At 38.2% G+C, this 21,038-nt stretch overlaps 1 protein-coding gene across 4 annotated transcripts in view; it reads right to left on the reverse strand.

Moving 5' to 3' along the window:
- The window catches only part of LOC131938024 (uncharacterized), a 141,145-nt gene that overhangs the window by 26,726 nt on the left and 93,381 nt on the right, over nucleotides 1–21,038 (reverse strand). For all 4 annotated transcript variants that reach the window (XM_059295841.1, XM_059295839.1, XM_059295838.1 and 1 more), the window contains exons 48-59: nucleotides 20,763–20,949; nucleotides 15,895–16,038; nucleotides 15,199–15,390; nucleotides 13,843–13,977; nucleotides 12,857–12,991; nucleotides 12,507–12,683; nucleotides 10,641–10,784; nucleotides 9,816–9,924; nucleotides 7,340–7,467; nucleotides 6,940–7,005; nucleotides 5,041–5,196; nucleotides 4,253–4,387 (exon numbers count right to left, since the gene is read on the reverse strand). In XM_059295841.1, the coding sequence (XP_059151824.1) occupies nucleotides 4,253–4,387; nucleotides 5,041–5,196; nucleotides 6,940–7,005; nucleotides 7,340–7,467; nucleotides 9,816–9,924; nucleotides 10,641–10,784; nucleotides 12,507–12,683; nucleotides 12,857–12,991; nucleotides 13,843–13,977; nucleotides 15,199–15,390; nucleotides 15,895–16,038; nucleotides 20,763–20,949 (1,708 nt within the window). The remainder of the gene's footprint in view (nucleotides 1–4,252; nucleotides 4,388–5,040; nucleotides 5,197–6,939; nucleotides 7,006–7,339; nucleotides 7,468–9,815; nucleotides 9,925–10,640; nucleotides 10,785–12,506; nucleotides 12,684–12,856; nucleotides 12,992–13,842; nucleotides 13,978–15,198; nucleotides 15,391–15,894; nucleotides 16,039–20,762; nucleotides 20,950–21,038) is intronic.

Raw genomic sequence — 21,038 nt, forward strand, 5'->3', positions numbered from 1 at the left:
AACACCACACACACCTAACCCCAACACCACACACACCTAACCCCAACACCACACACACCTAACCCCAACACCACACACACCTAACCCCAACACCACACACACCTAACCCCAATACACCTAACCACAACACCACACACACCTAACCCCAAAACACCTAACCACAACACCACACACACCTAACCCCAACACCACACACACCTAACCCCAACACACGTAACCACAACACCACACACACCTAACCAAAACACCACACACACCTAACCCCAACACCACACACACCTAACCACAACACCACACACACCTAACCCCAACACCACACACATCTAACTCCCAACACACGTAACCCCAACACCACACACACCTAACCCCAACACACCTAACCCCAACACACCTAACCCCAACACCACACACACCTAACCACAACACACCTAACCCCAACACCACACACACCTAACCCCAACACCACACACACCTAACCCCAACACACCTAACCCCAACACCACACACACCTAACCCCAACACCACACACACCTAACCCCAACACCACACACACCTAACCCCAACACCACACACACCTAACCCCAATACACCTAACCACAACACCACACACACCTAACCCCAACACCACACACACCTAACCCCAACACCACACACACCTAACCCCAACACCACACACACCTAACCCCAACACACCTAACCACAACACCACACACACCTAACCCTAACACCACACACACCTAACCCCAACAAACCTAACCCCAACACCACACACACCTAACCCCAACAAACGTAACCCCAACACCACACACACCTAACCCCAACACCACACACACCTAACCCTAACACCACACACACCTAACCCCAACACCACACACACCTAACCCTAACACCACACACACCTAGCCCCAACAAACCTAACCCCAACACCACACACACCTAACCACAACACCACACACACCTAATCCCAACACCTCACACGCCTAACCACAACACCACACACACCTAACCCCAACACCACACACACCTAACCCTAACACCTCACACACCTAGCCCCAACAAACCTAACCCCAACACCACACACACCTAACCACAACACCACACACACCTAATCCCAACACCTCACACGCCTAACCACAACACCACACACACCTAACCCCAACACCACACACACCTAACCCTAACACCACACACACCTAACCCCAACACCACACACACCTAACCCTAACACCACACACACCTAGCCCCAACAAACCTAACCCCAACACCACACACACCTAACCACAACACCACACACACCTAATCCCAACACCTCACACACCTAACCCCAACACCACACACACCTAACCCCAACACCACACACACCTAACCCCAACACCACACACACCTAACCCTAACACCACACACACCTAACCCCAACACCACACACACCTAACCCTAACACCACACACACCTAACCCCAACACCACACACACCTAACCCCAACACCACACACACCTAACCCTAACACCACACACACCTAACCCCAACACCACACACACTTAACCCTAACACCACACACACCTAACCCCAACACCACACACACCTAACCCTAACACCTCACACACCTAGCACCAACAAACCTAACCCCAACACCACACACACCTAACCCTAACACCACACACACCTAACCCCAACACCACACACACCTAACCCTAACACCACACACACCTAACCCCAACACCACACACACCTAACCCCAACACCACACACACCTAACCCTAACACCACACACACCTAACCCCAACACCACACACACCTAACCCTAACACCACACACACCTAACCCCAACACACCTAACCACAACACCACACACACCTAACCACAACACCTCACACACCTAACCCCAACACACCTAACCACAACACCACACACACCTAACCCTAACACCACACACACCTAACCACAACACCTCACACACCTAACCCCAACACCTCACACACCTAACCCTAACACCACACACACCTAACCCCAACACCACACACACCTAACCCCAACACCACACACACCTAACCCCAACACCACACACACCTAACCCCAACACCACACACACCTAACCCCAACACCACACACACCTAACCCCAACACCACACACACCTAACCCCAACACCACACACACCTAACCCCAACACCACACACACCTAACCCCAACACCACACACACCTAACCCCAACACCACACACACCTAACCCCAACACCACACACACACCTAACCCCAACACCACACACACCTAACCCCAACACCACACACACCTAACCCCAACACCACACACACCTAACCCCAACACCACACACACCTAACCCTAACACCACACACACCTAACCCCAACACCACACACACCTAACCCTAACACCACACACACCTAGCCCCAACAAACCTAACCCCAACACACCTAACCACAACACCACACACACCTAACCACAACACCTCACACACCTAACCCCAACACCACACACACCTAACCCCAACACCACACACACCTAACCCCAACACACCTAACCCCAACACCCACACACACCTAACCCCAACACCACACACACCTAACCACAACACCCACACACCTAACCCCAACACCTCACACACCTAACCCCAACACCTCACACACCTAACCCCAACACCCACACACACCTAACCCCAACACCACACACACCTAACCACAACACCCACACACCTAACCCCAACACCTCACACACCTAACCCCAACACCACACACACCTAACCCTAACACCACACACACCTAACCCCAACACACCTAACCACAACACCACACACACCTAACCCCAACACCACACACACCTAACCCCAACACCACACACACCTAACCCTAACACCACACACACACCTAACCCCAACACCACACACACCTAACCCTAACCCCAACACACCTAACCCTAACACCACACACACCTAACCCCAACACACCTAACCCCAACACACCTAACCACAACACCACACACACCTAACCCCAACACCACACACACCTAACCCCAACACCACACACACCTAACCCCAACACCTCACACACCTAACCCCAACACCACACACACCTAACCCCAACACCTCACACACCTAACCCCAACACCACACACACCTAACCCCAACACCTCACACACCTAACCACAACACCACACACACCTAACCCCAACACCACACACACCTAACCCCAACACCTCACACACCTAACCCCAACACCAAACACACCTAACCCCAACACCACACACACCTAACCCTAACACCACACACACCTAACCCCAACACACCTAACCACAACACCACACACACCTAACCCCAACACCACACACACCTAACCCCAACACCAAACACACCTAACCCCAACACACCTAACCCCAACACCAAACACACCTAACCCCAACACCTCACACACCTAACCCCAACACCACACACACCTAACCCCAACACCACACACACCTAACCCTAACACCACACACACCTAACCCCAACACCTCACACACCTAACCCCAACACCTCACACACCTAACCCCAACACACCTAACCCCAACACCACACACACCTAACCCTAACACCACACACACCTAACCCCAACACACCTAACCCCAACACCACACACACCTAACCCTAACACACCTAACCCCAACACCACACACACCTAACCCCAACACCACACACACCTAACCCCAACACCACACACACCTAACCCCAACACACCTAACCACAACACCACACACACCTAACCCCAACACCACACACACCTAACCCCAACACCACACACACCTAACCCCAACACCACACACACCTAACCCTAACACCACACACACCTAACCCCAACACACCTAACCCCAACACCACACACACCTAACCCTAACACCACACACACCTAACCCCAACACCACACACACCTAACCCCAACACCACACACACCTAACCCCAACACCACACACACCTAACCCTAACACCACACACACCTAACCCCAACACACCTAACCCTAACACACCTAACCCCAACACCACACACACCTAACCCCAACACCACACACACCTAACCCCAACACACCTAACCCCAACACCACACACACCTAACCCCAACACCACACACACCTAACCACAACACCACACACACCTAACCCCAACACCTCACACACCTAACCCCAACACCACACACACCTAACCCCAACACCACACACACCTAACCCCAACACCACACACACCTAGCCCCAACAGCACACAGTGATATACTTTTGAGCAGAGTTGTCCTAGGTTTCCATGTCTTGATTGCTCCAGTCCATTGATTTGGATCTAGACCTGAGTTCAGCTGTTGTTCCAGAATAAAAACTCTGGCAGCATTAGCTTCTTGCTGGCACTTTGACAATCCTGGACATGGTTTTTCAAAAGGTAATTGTGGTTTTTCAAAAGGTAATTGTGGTATTTCAATAGGTAATTGTGGTATTTCATAAGCTTGTTTTAAAAAAAAAAAAGGAAATTGTGGTATTTCAAAAGGTTGTTTTTTTAAAGAAGGTAATTGTGGTATTTCAAAAGGTTGTTTTTTTAAAGAAGGTAATTTAGATATTTCAAGAGAGTGTTTTAAATGGTAATTTGGGTATTTCAAAACTGTTTTTAAAAATTAATTTAGACATTTTAAAAGTGTGGTTTGAAAAATGTTAATTAAGATATTTTAAAAGTATTTTATTTAGTTAACTTCAATATTTCAAGATGATTTTTGATCCCATCAAAATGGGATAAAAACCTGTTAATAAAACCTGTAAATAAAATCTGTGCTCCACTAAATTAAGTTGTCTGGGACAACTACACTTCTTGTTAAGATTCATCAGGTAGCCTTAGGCAGTCAGGTAGTGACAAGCAGTCAGGTAGCCTCAGGAGGTCAGGTAGCCTTAGGCAGTCAGGTAGCCTAAGGCAGTCAGGTAGCCTAAGGCAGTCAGGTAGCCTTAGGCAGTCAGGTAGCCTCAGGTAGCTTTTAGGTAGCAGAAGACAGCCATATAAAACTAACTATAAGGATAACCTGTTACCTTCATTGCAGTTGACTTGGATTCCTTGTTGATCAAAATATTGTATGGAACAGCCAGTGCATGGGTCTATACGACACACAGCATCAGGGTGGGCAAAACATGGGAGGAGACAGAGGGACTCAGGACAGCATTTTGGGGCAGTCCCACCTGGACATACTGTAACAAACAGAAGTGTTAATGGCAGTCCCACCTAGACAACATGTAACAAACAGAAGTGTTAATGGCAGTCCCACTTAGACATACTGTAACAAACAGAAGTGTTAATGACAGTCCCACCTAGACAACATGTAACAAACAGAAGTGTTAATGGCAGTCCCACCTAGACAACATGTAACAAACAGAAGTGTTAATGGCAGTCCCACCTAGACAACATGTAACAAACAGAAGTGTTAATGACAGTCCCACCTAGACATACTGTAACAAACAGAAGTGTTAATGGCAGTCCCACCTGGACATACTGTAACAAACAGAAGTGTTAATGGCAGTCCCACCTAGACAACATGTAACAAACAGAAGTGTTAATGGCAGTCCCACCTAGACATACTGTAACAAACAGAAGTGTTAATGGCAGTCCCACTTAGACATACTGTAACAAACAGAAGTGTTAATGACAGTCCCACCTAGACAACATGTAACAAACAGAAGTGTTAATGGCAGTCCCACCTAGACATACTGTAACAAACAGAAGTGTTAATGGCAGTCCCACTTAGACATACTGTAACAAACAGAAGTGTTAATGGCAGTCCCACCTGGACATACTGTAACAAACAGAAGTGTTAATGGCAGTCCCACCTAGACATACTGTAACAAACAGAAGTGTTAATGGCAGTCCCGCCTAGACAACATGTAACAAAAAGAAGTGTTAATGACAGTCCCACCTAGACATACTGTAACAAACAGAAGTGTTAATGGCAGGTCACCTAGACAACATGTAACAAAAAGAAGTGTTAATGACAGTCCCACCTAGACATACTGTAACAAACAGAAGTGTTAATGGCAGTCCCACCTAGACAACATGTAACAAACAGAAGTGTTAATGGCAGTCCCACCTAGACATACTGTAACAAACAGAAGTGTTAATGGCAGTCCCACCTGGACATACTGTAACAAACAGAAGTGTTAATGACAGTCCCACCTGGACATACTGTAACAAACAGAAGTGTTAATGACAGTCCCACCTAGATAACATGTAACAAACAGAAGTGTTAATGGCAGTCCCGCCTAGACAACATGTAACAAAAAGAAGTGTTAATGACAGTCCCACCTAGACATACTGTAACAAACAGAAGTGTTAATGGCAGTCCCACTTAGACATACTGTAACAAACAGAAGTGTTAATGGCAGTCCCACTTAGACATACTGTAACAAACAGAAGTGTTAATGGCAGTCCCACCTAGACAACATGTAACAAACAGAAGTGTTAATGGCAGTCCCACCTGGACAACATGTAACAAACAGAAGTGTTAATGGCAGTCCCACCTAGACAACATGTAACAAACAGAAGTGTTAATGGCAGTCCCACCTAGACATACTGTAACAAACAGAAGTGTTAATGACAGTCCCACCTAGACAACATGTAACAAACAGAAGTGTTAATGGCAGTCCCACCTAGACATACTGTAACAAACAGAAGTGTTAATGACAGTCCCGCCTAGACAACATGTAACAAACAGAAGTGTTAATGGCAGTCCCACCTAGACATACTGTAACAAACAGAAGTGTTAATGGCAGTCCCACCTAGACAACATGTAACAAACAGAAATGTTAATGGCAGGTCACCTAGACAACATGTAACAAACAGAAGTGTTAATGGCAGTCCCACCTGGACATACTGTAACAAACAGAAGTGTTAATGGCAGTCCCACCTAGACAACATGTAACAAACTTTCTAGGTCTTACCTGTATATCCAGAAGTAGAAACATCCATTTTATCCAAGTCAGCCTTATCCAGGAATGCTTGTGGAACTGAAAGAAGTGATTTCATTCTAAGTTGAAGACAAGACAGCTTTTTCACCCATTTGATATCCATTGGAGATGTTAATTTTCCTCACTATTACTATACAAGACAGCTTTTTCATCCATTTGATATCAATTGGAGATATTTATTTTCCTCACTAGTGCTAGGCAAGACAGCTTTTTCATCCATTTGATATCGATTTGAGATGTTTATTTTCCTCACTAGTGCTAGGCAAGACAGCTTTTTCATCCATTTGATATCAATTGGAGATATTTATTTTCCTCACTAGTGCTTGTATTGAGCTCATGTAAAATCTATTGAAAAAAAAAAGTTTTGACCTACTTAGATGGCAAGCAGGAACTCCTCTTGATATTGTGCCATTGACATAGTTGCCCAGATCAGTGACACACCAGCAGATCCCTAGGGTAGTCTGGCACTGTAGTTTAGACCAGGAGCCATTTTCTTCACACCTGGACAGGTGACAAACTTTATATTTACTCTTTATTATATCAACAACTTTAGGTCCCACTTTATTATATCAACAACTTTAGGTCTCACTTTATTATATCAACAACTTTAGATCACACTTTATTATATCAACAAATTTAGGTCTCACTTTATTATATCAACAACTTTAGATCTCACTTTATTATATCAACAACTTTATTTTCACTTTATTATATCAACAACTTTAGATCTCACTTTATTATATCAACAACTTTAGGTCTCACTTTATTATATCAACAACTTTAGACCTCACTTTATTATATCAACAACTTTAGACCTCACTTTATTATATCAACAACATTAGATCTCACTTTATTATATCAACAACTTTAGGTCACACTTTATTATATCAACAACTTTAGATCTCACTTTATTATATCAACAACTTTAGACCTCACTTTATTATATCAACAACTTTAGATCTCACTTTATTATATCAACAACATTAGATCTCACTTTATTATATCAACAACTTTAGGTCACACTTTATTATATCAACAACTTTAGATCTCACTTTATTATATCAACAACTTTAGATCTTACTTTATTATATCAACAACATTAGATCTCACTTTATTATATCAACAACTTTAGATCTCACTTTATTATATCAACAACTTTAGGTCACACTTTATTATATCAACAACTTTAGATCTCACTTTATTATATCAACAACTTTAGATCCCACTTTATTATATCAACAACTTTAGATCACACTTTATTATATCAACAACTTTAGACCTCACTTTATTATATCAACAACTTTAGGTCACACTTTATTATATCAACAACTTTAGGTCACACTTTATTATATCAACAACTTTAGGTCACACTTTATTATATCAAGAACTTTATTTTCACTTTATTATATCAACAACTTTAGATCACACTTTATTATATCAACAAATTTATTTCTCACTTTATTATATCAACAACTTTAGATCACACTTTATTATATCAACAACCTTAGACCTCACTTTATTATATCAACAACTTTAGATCACACTTTATTATATCAACAACTTTAGGTCACACTTTATTATATCAACAACTTTAGGTCACACTTTATTATATCAACAACTTTAGATCACACTTTATTATATCAACAACTTTAGACCTCACTTTATTATATCAACAACTTTAGATCACACTTTATTATATCAACAACTTTAGATCCCACTTTATTATATCAACAACTTTAGATAACACTTTATTATATCAACAACTTTAGATCCCACTTTATTATATCAACAACTTTAGGTCTCACTTTATTATATCAACAACTTTAGATCTCACTTTATTATATCAACAACTTTAGATCCCACTTTATTATATCAACAACTTTAGATCTCACTTTATTATATCAACAACTTTAGATCACACTTTATTATATCAACAACTTTAGATCCCACTTTATTATATCAACAACTTTAGATGTCACTTTATTATATCAACAACATTAGATCTCACTTTATTATATCAACAACTTTAGATAACACTTTATTATATCAACAACTTTAGATCTCACTTTATTATATCAACAACTTTAGACCTCACTTTATTATATCAACAACTTTAGATCACACTTTATTATATCAACAACTTTAGATCTCACTTTATTATATCAACAACTTTAGATCTCACTTTATTATATCAACAACTTTAGGTCTCACTTTATTATATCAACAACTTTAGACCTCACTTTATTATATCAACAACTTTAGATCTCACTTTATTATATCAACAACTTTAGATCTCACTTTATTATATCAACAACTTTAGATCACACTTTATTATATCAACAACTTTAGGTCTCACTTTATTATATCAACAACTTTAGACCTCACTTTATTATATCAACAACTTTAGATCTCACTTTATTATATCAACAACTTTAGGTCTCACTTTATTATATCAACAACTTTAGATCACACTTTATTATGAAATAACCCTTCAGTTATCACGTAGTTCTTGGTTTAGGGTTGAATTAAGCCTACCCACCTTGGGTTAGGGTTGAATTAAGCCTACCCACCTTGGGTTAGGGTTGAATTAAGCCTACCCACCTTGGGTTAGGGTTGAATTAAGCCTACCCACCTTGGGTTAGGGTTGAATTAAGCCTACCCACCTTGGGTTAGGGTTGAATTAAGCCTACCCACCTTGGGTTAGGGTTGAATTAAGCCTACCCACTTTGGGTTAGGGTTGAATTAAGCCTACCCACCTTGGGTTAGGGTTGAATTAAGCCTACCCACCTTGGGTTAGGGTTGAATTAAGCCTACCCACCTTGGGTTAGGGTTGAATTAAGCCTACCCACCTTGGAATATTAATGACATCACAGTCATTATGTAATGTTCCTTGAAAAGTTTTTTTTCTCATCTTGGCATCAGTTTGTCTGACAATGCAGTCTGAGATATCTGAGCCAGCTGTTAAAAAACAACAACTTTTGAAGACATAAAGAGCCACAAGCCAAACATAGCTTTGTTGCATTTTACATCAAACAATTAATAAACAAAAAATAATGAATGGCTAATAGGTGTAGAGAAAATATGTAATCTGTAAAGCTAATAGGTGTAGAGAAATTGAAACAGACAGGAAAATTAAAGAATTTTAAAGAAAATGAAAAAATAACAAATGACAGAAATAGAAGAAATTTTTAATTGGAGTTGAAAATTTCAAAGAAATGAAGAAACATTTAGCACTTTGCTAATACTATACAGTGTGATGATAATAGTTCCTGTACATCACTTTAATGCCTTTCCTACTTTATAAAGCAATTTTTTTATTCCTGTACATCACTTTAATGCCTTTCCTACTTTATAAAGCAATTTTTTTATTCCTGTACATCACTTTAATGCCTTTCCTACTTTATAAAGCAATTTTTTTATTCCTGTACATCACTTTAATGCCTTTCCTACTTTATAAAGCAATTTTTTTATTCCTGTACATCACTTTAATGCCTTTCCTACTTTATAAAGCAATTTTTTAACTCTACTACATTATGAAGCAATCTTTGATTTATTCTTAAAAAATTACCTACATATAATCATATAAACAAGTATTGAATGAATGTTTACATAATTAATGATAGGCCTGTAAAATAAACATTTAAAAGAATTAGCCAAGAAAATTGAACCCTGACCTTCAGGTATCAGACATGCAGTGCCACAGCCTGTGGAGCAGCAGATTCGTTTCCCTGGACACTGAGCGTCACCTGAGCATTCCTGGCTACATTTGCTGACTGAGCCAAGTTGAGGGTCTGGACATGTGCCAGACTTACAGCGCCCTGAAAGAAATTACACTCAAACAATGGCAACATTTTTCTATTCACTCTTTCCTACTTCATGTAGAGGAATAAATAAAAAATTGTTATAATTACTGCAAACTATAATACTAGGCCAATGGACACCAGCGAGTTGACGAGATTCCTTCCGTAATGTTGTTGACATGGAATAAAAATGTGCTTTTTTAGATTTAGGACCATAAAACTAATAAAAGATAAAATTTTATTAAAAACTTAAGCCTAAAATTAATTCAGAAATTTAATATTTTTAGAATCAATGCTATACAAGTTGCAAATCCAGAGAACTTGAAAATAATTTGTTGAGTTTAAGGCTACATTTCTATTTATTTTCGTCAAGCTTAAGTTATAACCCGATGTTTCACTTTCGTAAGACAAACATTGATTGGCTGTAAAGGAACTCCGTGATCGATTTCTGACAGCCCCACTTTATAGTTATTTTGTTTACAAAACTTTGTAGATCAAGTTTTTAAATAACTATGCAAATTTAAACACCATGACCTATTTTTTTCTATTTTTGTTTACAATGTGTACAATAAAATTTATGGCAGCCATTGTTTATGTCGCCATTACACGTGAAAACCAAATTGTTTTTGCTTTTTTTTAAATTTTTATTTAGTTACCGAAAATATTAAAAACATCAAATACATCCAATCTTTAGTAAAGTCCGAAAAAACCAGACAGACAGGATTTTATAACTATATTAATTGTAACTACGCCGTGCAAGATTTTAAAATGAATTTATGCACCTCTCAAATACCTTTGAGACTTTTCTCGCTGGTGTCCATTAGATGGGGGGAAGTTAGATAGCCAACTGAAACTCATACCTTACATCCAACAACCAAAATGAAATCAAATCGGAGTTATCTCCCCTAATCATTTATACATATATATATATCCATACTTATAAATATTTATAAATGTGTGTGTGTGTTTCGGCCTATAATTTAAATATATGTCACATACGCGCACATGTATGTGTATAAGCTTTAATCACTGCAGACTTAATGGTAGCGATGTTTATCTTTAGTCTGTTAATAAAATAGTTGGATGTAGCATTGTTTTCTCTATAGTTAGCCTGTTTACGTCACCCCACCATCTTGTAATTATTGTAGATTTGTTCTTAAAAGACTATTTAACTTTAATTAATTATTGATGTAACTGGCAAAAGAGCATTTATTCTGATGTAAATTTTCACTTTTTTGCCTCAGTGTCACCCCCTAACCCAGCGCGGTCCACATCCCTGGCCACCCCTCTACTCTAACCATAATCGTACCCTAACTATACATCTAACCCTAACCATACATCTAACCCTAACTATAACCATATATCTAACCTTAACCCTAACCATAACCATACATCTAACCCTAACCATAAATCTAACCCTAACCCTAACCCTAAATCTAACCCTAACCATAACCATACATCTAACCCTAACCATAACCATACATCTAACCCTAACCCTAACCATACATCTAACCCTAACCCTAACCATACATCTAACCCTAACCATACATCTAACCCTAACCATACATCTAACCCTAACCATAACCATACATCTAACCCTAACCATACATCTAACCCTAACCCTAACCATACATCTAACCCTAACCATACATCTAACCCTAACCATACATCTAAACCTAACCATAACCATAAATCTAACCCTGCATGACAATAGTTGAACTCTAATAAAAGAGATTTGACCTTTATCATTACATGCCAGACAACACTGTTCAAGAGTGTTGAAGTTGTTGAAATCTGGCAAACATCCTGTAGAGAGAAACTGCTGACATTTGTTGGATGTTGCGTTGAAGAAATAGCGCTGTGTCATGTTGGGACAGCTGTCTGAGAGGTTGGGTGGAATCAAACATAGGTCAACATCTGAAGAGATGAAAACAATATTACAATAGCTTGACTGGGATTGGGATATTGTTTAAATAAAATAGAAATCTTATCACAGTAATCTATAACCCTAACTGTCAACTTACTGAAGTAATCTATAACCCTAACTGTCAACTTACTGGAGTAATCTATAACCCTAACTGTCAACTTACTGGAGTAATCTATACAGCATATGCCTTCAAGCTCCTGGCCAGTTCTTTGACAGACTAAACCACTTGGGCAGAAAGTTGTAGTGTCACATCTACCATAAGGTCGACCCATTGGGCATTTTCCTACCTCACTATCAACTGTAATCACAATTTTATTCAATATTTAATAAACGATCATAAAAAAATGTTTCCTACCTCACTATCAACTGTAATCACAATTTTATTCAATATTTAATAAATGATTATAAAAAAAAATTCCAATGCAAAAAAACAGAGGGCTAAAATCATAGGATTAGATTTTGATGGTTAGATTTTGATGGTTAGAGTTTGATGGTTAGAGTTTGATGGCTTGAGTTTGATGGTTAGATTTTAATGGTTAGTAAGTGATAAATCTTGAAGGTTAGGGTTAGGGTGATACTGATGTTATTTAGTGTAAATCACATCACAGTAACATTTTTAAACTATTGACTGTTTCATACACCTGACATATGACATATAGTTGATCTATCACCATCAAACCACTGACATGTTACATGTGATATACTCAATGTATGACATTAACTTATTGTAGGGACATGACACCAACCTATTGTAGGGACATGACACCAACCTATTGTAGGGACATGACACTAACCTATTGTAGGGACATGACACCAACCTATTGTAGGGACATGACACCAACCTATTGTAGGGACATGACACCAACCTATTGTAGGGACATGACACCAACCTATTGTAGGGACATGACACCAACCTATTGTAGGGACATGACACCAACCTATTGTAGGGACATGACACCAACCTATTGTAGGGACATGACACCAACCTATTGTAGGGACACCAACCTATTGTAGGGACATGACACCAACCTATTGTAGGGACATGACACCAACCTATTGTAGGGACATTACACCAACCTATTGTAGGGACATGACACCAACCTATTGTAGGGACATGACACCAACCTATTGTAGGGACATGACACCAACCTATTGTAGGGACACATCTTTTGCCGCAGGTTGTTTGACAGCACTTGTCAGTGATGTGACAGTTGTCATCAAGTTGACACTGGTCCTGACATAGAACTTTAGCTCTCACTTTGACTGGAGTAGCTGGACATGAACCTGGTTCCAAAGAGAATTTGTCTTTCAACATTAGAATGGAATAAAAAATAACAATTTGCTGTTTTCTTTCAACATTAGAATGGAATAAAAAATAATAATTTGCTGTTTTGAGTTGACTCTAAAGAATAAATGGACTGAAGAATATTGCTCCATTATTTAGATAACTATAAACAAAGGATTAGGGTTGTGACTTGTGTATGTGTTTAACTGTGTGTTAGGATTATGATTGTGACTTGCATATTTGTTTACCTGTGTGTTAGGATTAGTATTAGGGTTGTGACTTGTGTATGTGTTTAACTGTGTGTTAGGATAGTGATTGTGACTTGTCTATGTGTTTAACTGTGTGTTAGGATTATGATTGTGACTTGTCTATGTGTTTACCTGTGTGTTAGGATTATGATTGTGACTTGTCTATGTGTTTACCTGTGTGTTAGGATTATGATTGTGACTTGTCTATGTGTTTACCTGTGTGTTAGGATTATGATTGTGACTTGTCTATGTGTTTACCTGTGTGTTAGGATTATGATTGTGACTTGTCTATGTGTTTACCTGTGTTTTAGGATTATGATTGTGACTTGTCTATGTGTTTACCTGTGTGTTAGGATTATGATTGTGACTTGTCTATGTGTTTACCTGTGTGTTAGGATTATGATTGTTACTTGTCTATGAGTTTACCTGTGTGTTAGGATTATGATTGTGACTTGTCTATGTGTTTACCTGTGTGTTAGGATTATGATTGTTACTTGTCTATGAGTTTACCTGTGTGTTAGGATTATGATTGTGACTTGTCTATGTGTTTACCTGTGTGTTAGGATTATGATTGTGACTTGTCTATGTGTTTACCTGTGTGTTAGGATTATGATTGTGACTTGTCTATGTGTTTACCTGTGTTTTAGGATTATGATTGTGACTTGTCTATGTGTTTACCTGTGTGTTAGGATTATGATTGTGACTTGTCTATGTGTTTACCTGTGTGTTAGGATTATGATTGTTACTTGTCTATGAGTTTACCTGTGTGTTAGGATTATGATTGTGACTTGTCTATGTGTTTACCTGTGTGTTAGGATTATGATTGTTACTTGTCTATGAGTTTACCTGTGTGTTAGGATTATGATTGTGACTTGTCTATGTGTTTACCTGTGTGTTAGGATTATGATTGTGACTTGTCTATGTGTTTACCTGTGTGTTAGGATTATGATTGTGACTTGTCTATGTGTTTACCTGTGTGTTTGTTGGAAAGACATCGTGCCTGGCATGCTGATACACTTGGGAAATTGTTCAAGTTGCCACCACAGCCATTAAATTGGAAATGTTTACATTCCTGGCCATCAAAGTAGTATCTGTCTTTTACATTGGCATTCCCAGAGCAAGGCACACCAAAGTCCACAGGTAACACACATTGGTTTGGATTGGCTGAACAAAAATGTTACATAGGTTTGGATTGGCTGAACAAAAATGTTACATATGTTTGGATTGGCTGAACAAAAATGTTACATATGTTTGGATTGGCTGAACAAAAATGTTACATAGGTTTGGATTGGCTGAACAAAAATGTTACGTAGGTTTGGATTGGCTAAACAAAAATGTTACATAGAGTGTCCATCAATGTAGAATGCTAACAAAAAGTCAGGTAAATTTAAAAAAAAAATGAACTCAAAAGAAATGATTTTATTTTTAAAAACGTAGGCTTTATAATTCACTATATTATCAGTAGTTATTTGCCCAAAGATGAATGACTGAACTGTCCTTCGCCTGAAGAACATTTACTGAATGTACAGCAGTAGACTAGACCCTATGGCTTATGATTACTTACACTCCATATCAAGAAAGCAGTAGACTAGACCTTATAGCTTATCATTACTTACACTCCATATCAAGAAAGCAGTAGACTAGACCCTATGGCTTATCATTACTTACACTCCAAATCAGGACAACAGAAGAGGCTGCCATATGTACTGTGCTGGCAGGAATAGCCAATAGGACATGAGATCTCATGACATTCTTGGGCCACGCCACTGCTGTTTGTCAAGGGGTGGCCAAATGGACATATTTGGTTGTTTTCTTAAACAGAGCAATTTATTATAAGTAACCTTTCATTTGGTTGATTTACTTTCCTAACATATCCAGGCATCAAACATAAACATTAATGGATCACCTATACAAAATATTAATGGATCACCTACACAAACATTAATGGATCACCTATATAAACATTAATGGCTCATATACAAACATTAATGGATCACCTATACAAACATGTACGGTAGCAATATAAACATCTAAGGTACCAATTGTAATAGATTGAGATAATTGTGAGGTCAAGGGAACTCACTCTTCTGTATTAGTATTATATTTATATTGTTATCTTGAGTGATGTCCCTTGTGCATTGTACTTCCTTCCGTCCTCTCTGTGTGGTACCATCATGTAGTTAGACCCAATAAACTTTATATACAACCACATGCTTCTATCGTCAATCTATTATATCTGGCGACGAGGATAAAGATCTACTAGAAAGAGCACCTACTTACGCAAAAAAGAGGTTTGCTAGAGCTTATTAGCTAAGTATTTCTAGAATAATGGCGCTGTATGGCCAAACAAAAGAATTTGATGCGAATGATGAAATCATTCAGGATTACCTAGATAGGTTAAGCTTTTACCTTGAAGCAAACAACGTGACGATAGAAGCCAAAAAGAGAGCTGTTTTGTTAACAGTCATAGGGCCTCAACAATTTAGGCTACTAAAGGACTTATGCGCACCAGCTAGTCTAACTACCAAGAGCTTTAACGAGCTGAGCAAATTGCTAACAGACCACCATGCGCCTACCCCATCAAAGTTTCTATGTCGAGCTAGATTTGACAGTAGGACTCGTCAACCAAACGAGTCAATATCAGAATATGTTGCTGCTTTACGTCATTTAAGTGAATTTTGTGAATTCGGAGACACGCTGTCTGACAGATTATGTGAAAAGTTTGTGACAGGTGTAAACAGCCCTGATATTCAAAGAAAGTTGCTGCTCGAGTCAGATCTAAAATTGGAAAAAGCAATACAACTTGCAATGTCATTCCAGCAGTCATCAGATGCGGCGAAATCTCTAACGCCTTCAGGGATCCATGCAGTAAACAGCAGGTTAGTCAACAAACACCAACCCCATCAGAGCATTCCAACTTATGCTAAACAGCCTGCACGTTCAAATCCTAGATCTAAATCTAGTAATAATTATCAAAAATGTCATCGATGCAAAGGTCCCCATGCATCTCATCGATGCAAGTTCAAGTCTGCAACTTGTTATAAGTGCAGTAAGCAAGGTCACATTGCTAAGGCCTGCTTTGCAAAGTCTTCGTCTGTTGCTAAATCTAGCCAGTCAAGACAGTACCGCAACCAAAGGCAGCACTTTGTTAACTCTCACCAAGACTACCTAACCCAACCAATGAACCACTCTACCTGTGAAAATGCTCAAACTGATTCGCAGCCGGATTTCAACCTATTCTCTGTGAAATCAATAAGTCATGCTCCCATCAATGTACCAGTTTATATCAACGGTAAGAGCATCAGCTTCCAACTTGACACTGGAGCATCTCTAACAGTCATAACAAAGAAAGATTTTGACGCTGTCACAGGAGGATCAGTGCCTCTACAGCCATGTCACAAGTGTCTAACAACATACACTGGTGACAATGTTCCGGTAATAGGAGAGTGTATGGTTCATGTAAGTTATAATGGTCAAAGTGTTAAACTTCCCCTTCTTGTGGTTGAAGGAAATGGACCACCATTACTAGGTAGGAACTGGTTAAGTGATCTTAAGTTAAATTGGGAGAGTATTTGTTCATTGAAGAATGTAAAAGAATCTAGTCTTACTTCACTAGATAGAGTTATATCTGAAAATAAATGTGTTTTTGGTAACTCTGGATTACTAAATGATAGAACAGTGAAGTTAAGCATTAAAGACACAAATCCAAGATACTGCAAAGCTAGAGTTCCACCTTATGCAATGAGGAATAAAATTGAAAATGAGCTAAGTAGATTGGAATCTAATGGCATTATAAAGAAGGTAGACTATTCCGATTGGGCGTCGCCCATTGTGCCAGTGTTAAAGAAGGATGGTTCTATAAGAATTTGTGGAGATTATAAAACTACACTGAATAAGCAAATAGAGCTAAATAGGTACCCTATACCTAACATTGAGGAAATCTCTTTGAATTTGGCAGGAGGAGACAAATTCACTGAATTAGACTTTAGTCATGCTTACACTCAACTAGAACTGCATCCAGATTCAAAAGTCTATACGACAATAAACACACATAAAGGACTCTACCAATATGAAAGACTATGTTTTGGCATATCATCCAGCCCTGGAATTTTCCAAGCTGTCATGAACAGTATTTTTAAGGATATTCCAAATGTTTGTGTGTACTTTGACAATGTGTACATAACTGGTAAGAATGACACTGAACATCTTAAAACACTAGATAAAGTCTTGAAATTAGTTGGTGAAAAAGGTTTAAAGATAAACAATATAAATATAATACTAATACAGAAGAGTGAGTTCCCTTGACCTCACAATTATCTCAATCTATTACACCAATATAAATATCTATGGTACAATATAAATATCTACGGTAGCAATATAAACATCTATGGTAGCAATATAAACATCAATGGTAGCAATATAAATATCTATGGTAGCAATATAAACATCTATGGTAGCAATATAAACATCAATGGTAGCAATATAAATATCTATGGTAGCAATATAAACATCAATGGTAGCAATATAAATATCTATGGTACAATATAAACATCAATGGCAGCAATATAAACATCAATGGTAGCAATATAAACATCAATGGTAGCAATATAAACATCTATGGTAGCAATATAAATATCTATGGTAGCAATATAAACATCAATGGTAGCAATATAAATATCTATGGTACAATATAAACATCAATGGCAGCAATATAAACATCAATGGTAGCAATATAAACATCAATGGTAGCAATATAAACATCAATGGTAGCAATATAAACATCAATGGTAGCAATATAAACATCAATGGTAGCAATATAAACATCAATGGTAGCAATATAAACATCAATGGTAGCAATATAAACATCAATGGTAGCAATATAAATATCTATGGTACAATATAAACATCTACGGCAGCAATATAAACATCAATGGTAGCAATATAAACATCAATGGTAGCAATATAAACATCTATGGCAGCAATATAAACATCAATGGTAGCAATATAAACATCAATGGTAGCAATATAAACATCAATGGTAGCAATATAAACATCAATGGTAGCAATATAAACATCTATGGCAGCAATATAAACATCTATGGCAGCAATATAAACATCAATGGTAGCAATATAAACATCAATGGTAGCAATATAAACATCAATGGTAGCAATATAAACATCAATGGTAGCAATATAAACATCTATGGCAGCAATATAAACATCTATGGCAGCAATATAAACATCAATGGTAGCAATATAAACATCAATGGTAGCAATATAAACATCTATGGTAGCAATATAAATATCTATGGTAGCAATATAAACATCAATGGTAGCAATATAAATATCTATGGTACAATATAAACATCAATGGCAGCAATATAAACATCAATGGTAGCAATATAAACATCAATGGTAGCAATATAAACATCAATGGTAGCAATATAAACATCAATGGTAGCAATATAAACATCAATGGTAGCAATATAAACATCAATGGTAGCAATATAAACATCAATGGTAGCAATATAAACATCAATGGTAGCAATATAAATATCTATGGTACAATATAAACATCTACGGCAGCAATATAAACATCAATGGTAGCAATATAAACATCTATGGTAGCAATATAAACATCTATGGCAGCAATATAAACATCAATGGTAGCAATATAAACATCAATGGTAGCAATATAAACATCAATGGTAGCAATATAAACATCAATGGTAGCAATATAAACATCTATGGCAGCAATATAAACATCTATGGCAGCAATATAAACATCAATGGTAGCAATATAAACATCAATGGTAGCAATATAAACATCAATGGTAGCAATATAAACATCTATGGCAGCAATATAAACATCTATGGCAGCAATATAAACATCAATGGTAGCAATATAAACATCAATGGTAGCAATATAAACATCTATGGTAGCAATATAAATATCTATGGTAGCAATATAAACATCAATGGTAGCAATATAAATATCTATGGTACAATATAAACATCAATGGCAGCAATATAAACATCAATGGTAGCAATATAAACATCAATGGTAGCAATATAAACATCAATGGTAGCAATATAAACATCAATGGTAGCAATATAAACATCAATGGTAGCAATATAAACATCAATGGTAGCAATATAAACATCAATGGTAGCAATATAAACATCAATGGTAGCAATATAAATATCTATGGTACAATATAAACATCTACGGCAGCAATATAAACATCAATGGTAGCAATATAAACATCAATGGTAGCAATATAAACATCTATGGCAGCAATATAAACATCAATGGTAGCAATATAAACATCAATGGTAGCAATATAAACATCAATGGTAGCAATATAAACATCAATGGTAGCAATATAAACATCTATGGCAGCAATATAAACATCTATGGCAGCAATATAAACATCAATGGTAGCAATATAAACATCAATGGTAGCAATATAAACATCAATGGTAGCAATATAAACATCAATGGTAGTAATATAAATATCTATGGCTGATCTAACCTCCACAGAATGGCCGCTGGTCAGAAAGTCTGGTTCCTGGAAGTTCCTCCCCATGCTGGTTGACACAGAAACACTGCCTGGGTGGGAGAGCTGTCAGATTGAAGATGCTGATGAAAGTGACGCATTGGGTTGGAGCAAAGTCTCCATTGTCAAGGCATTTCAACTCTACCATTGGCAAGACTTCACTCTGAAATGACACAGTTGTTATACAGAATCTCATGACTGTGATTAGATTTATTGATATAGATCTACCTATTTGAAGATCGATAAATAATG

This window comes from Physella acuta, unplaced genomic scaffold, assembly GCF_028476545.2.
Source record: "Physella acuta isolate Inbredline_101_S28 unplaced genomic scaffold, ASM2847654v3 ptg000228l, whole genome shotgun sequence".
Classification (NCBI taxonomy): Eukaryota; Metazoa; Mollusca; class Gastropoda; family Physidae; genus Physella; species Physella acuta.